A 360-nucleotide genomic window follows, 5' to 3' on the forward strand; every position below is an offset into this window, starting at 1 on the left:
AGGGCGGCTTGGGCGGCGAGGAGGATGAGCCCGAAGGTCTGGGTGTGGTTTACAAGTCCACCCGCTCGCCCAGACCCGCGGGGCCTGAGGACATGGGGGCGACGGCCGCCTACGAGCTGGACACAGAGAAGGAGCGGGACGCGCAAGCCATCTCGGAGCGCAGCCGGAAGGTCCGCGAGGAGCGGAGGGGCAAGGACGACGACGGGATCTACCGCGGGAGCAACAACTACCAGAGGTACCTGACGCCCAGGGACGCGTCTCGGGGCGGCGCCTCCTTCGGGGCGGCGAGGAAGGGCCCCCTCCGCGCGCCCGGGCACCTGCGCGCCACCGTCCGCTGGGACTACCAGCCCGACCTCTGCA

General features: G+C 71.7%; 1 protein-coding gene across 1 annotated transcript; it reads left to right on the forward strand.

The window, feature by feature from the left end:
- Positions 1 to 8: 8 nt before the first annotated feature.
- LOC103252439 (RING finger protein 113A-like) lies at positions 9 to 356 on the forward strand (the record flags this gene model as incomplete). The annotated part of the gene is made up of 1 exon (XM_008051065.1): positions 9 to 356. A coding segment is annotated over one exon (348 nt), but the record flags the coding sequence as incomplete, so codon positions are not given.
- Positions 357 to 360: the final 4 nt, after the last annotated feature.

This window comes from Carlito syrichta, unplaced genomic scaffold (assembly GCF_000164805.1).
Source record: "Carlito syrichta isolate Samal-C Ts95f unplaced genomic scaffold, Tarsius_syrichta-2.0.1 Scaffold158688, whole genome shotgun sequence".
NCBI lineage: Eukaryota > Metazoa > Chordata > Mammalia > Primates > Tarsiidae > Carlito > Carlito syrichta.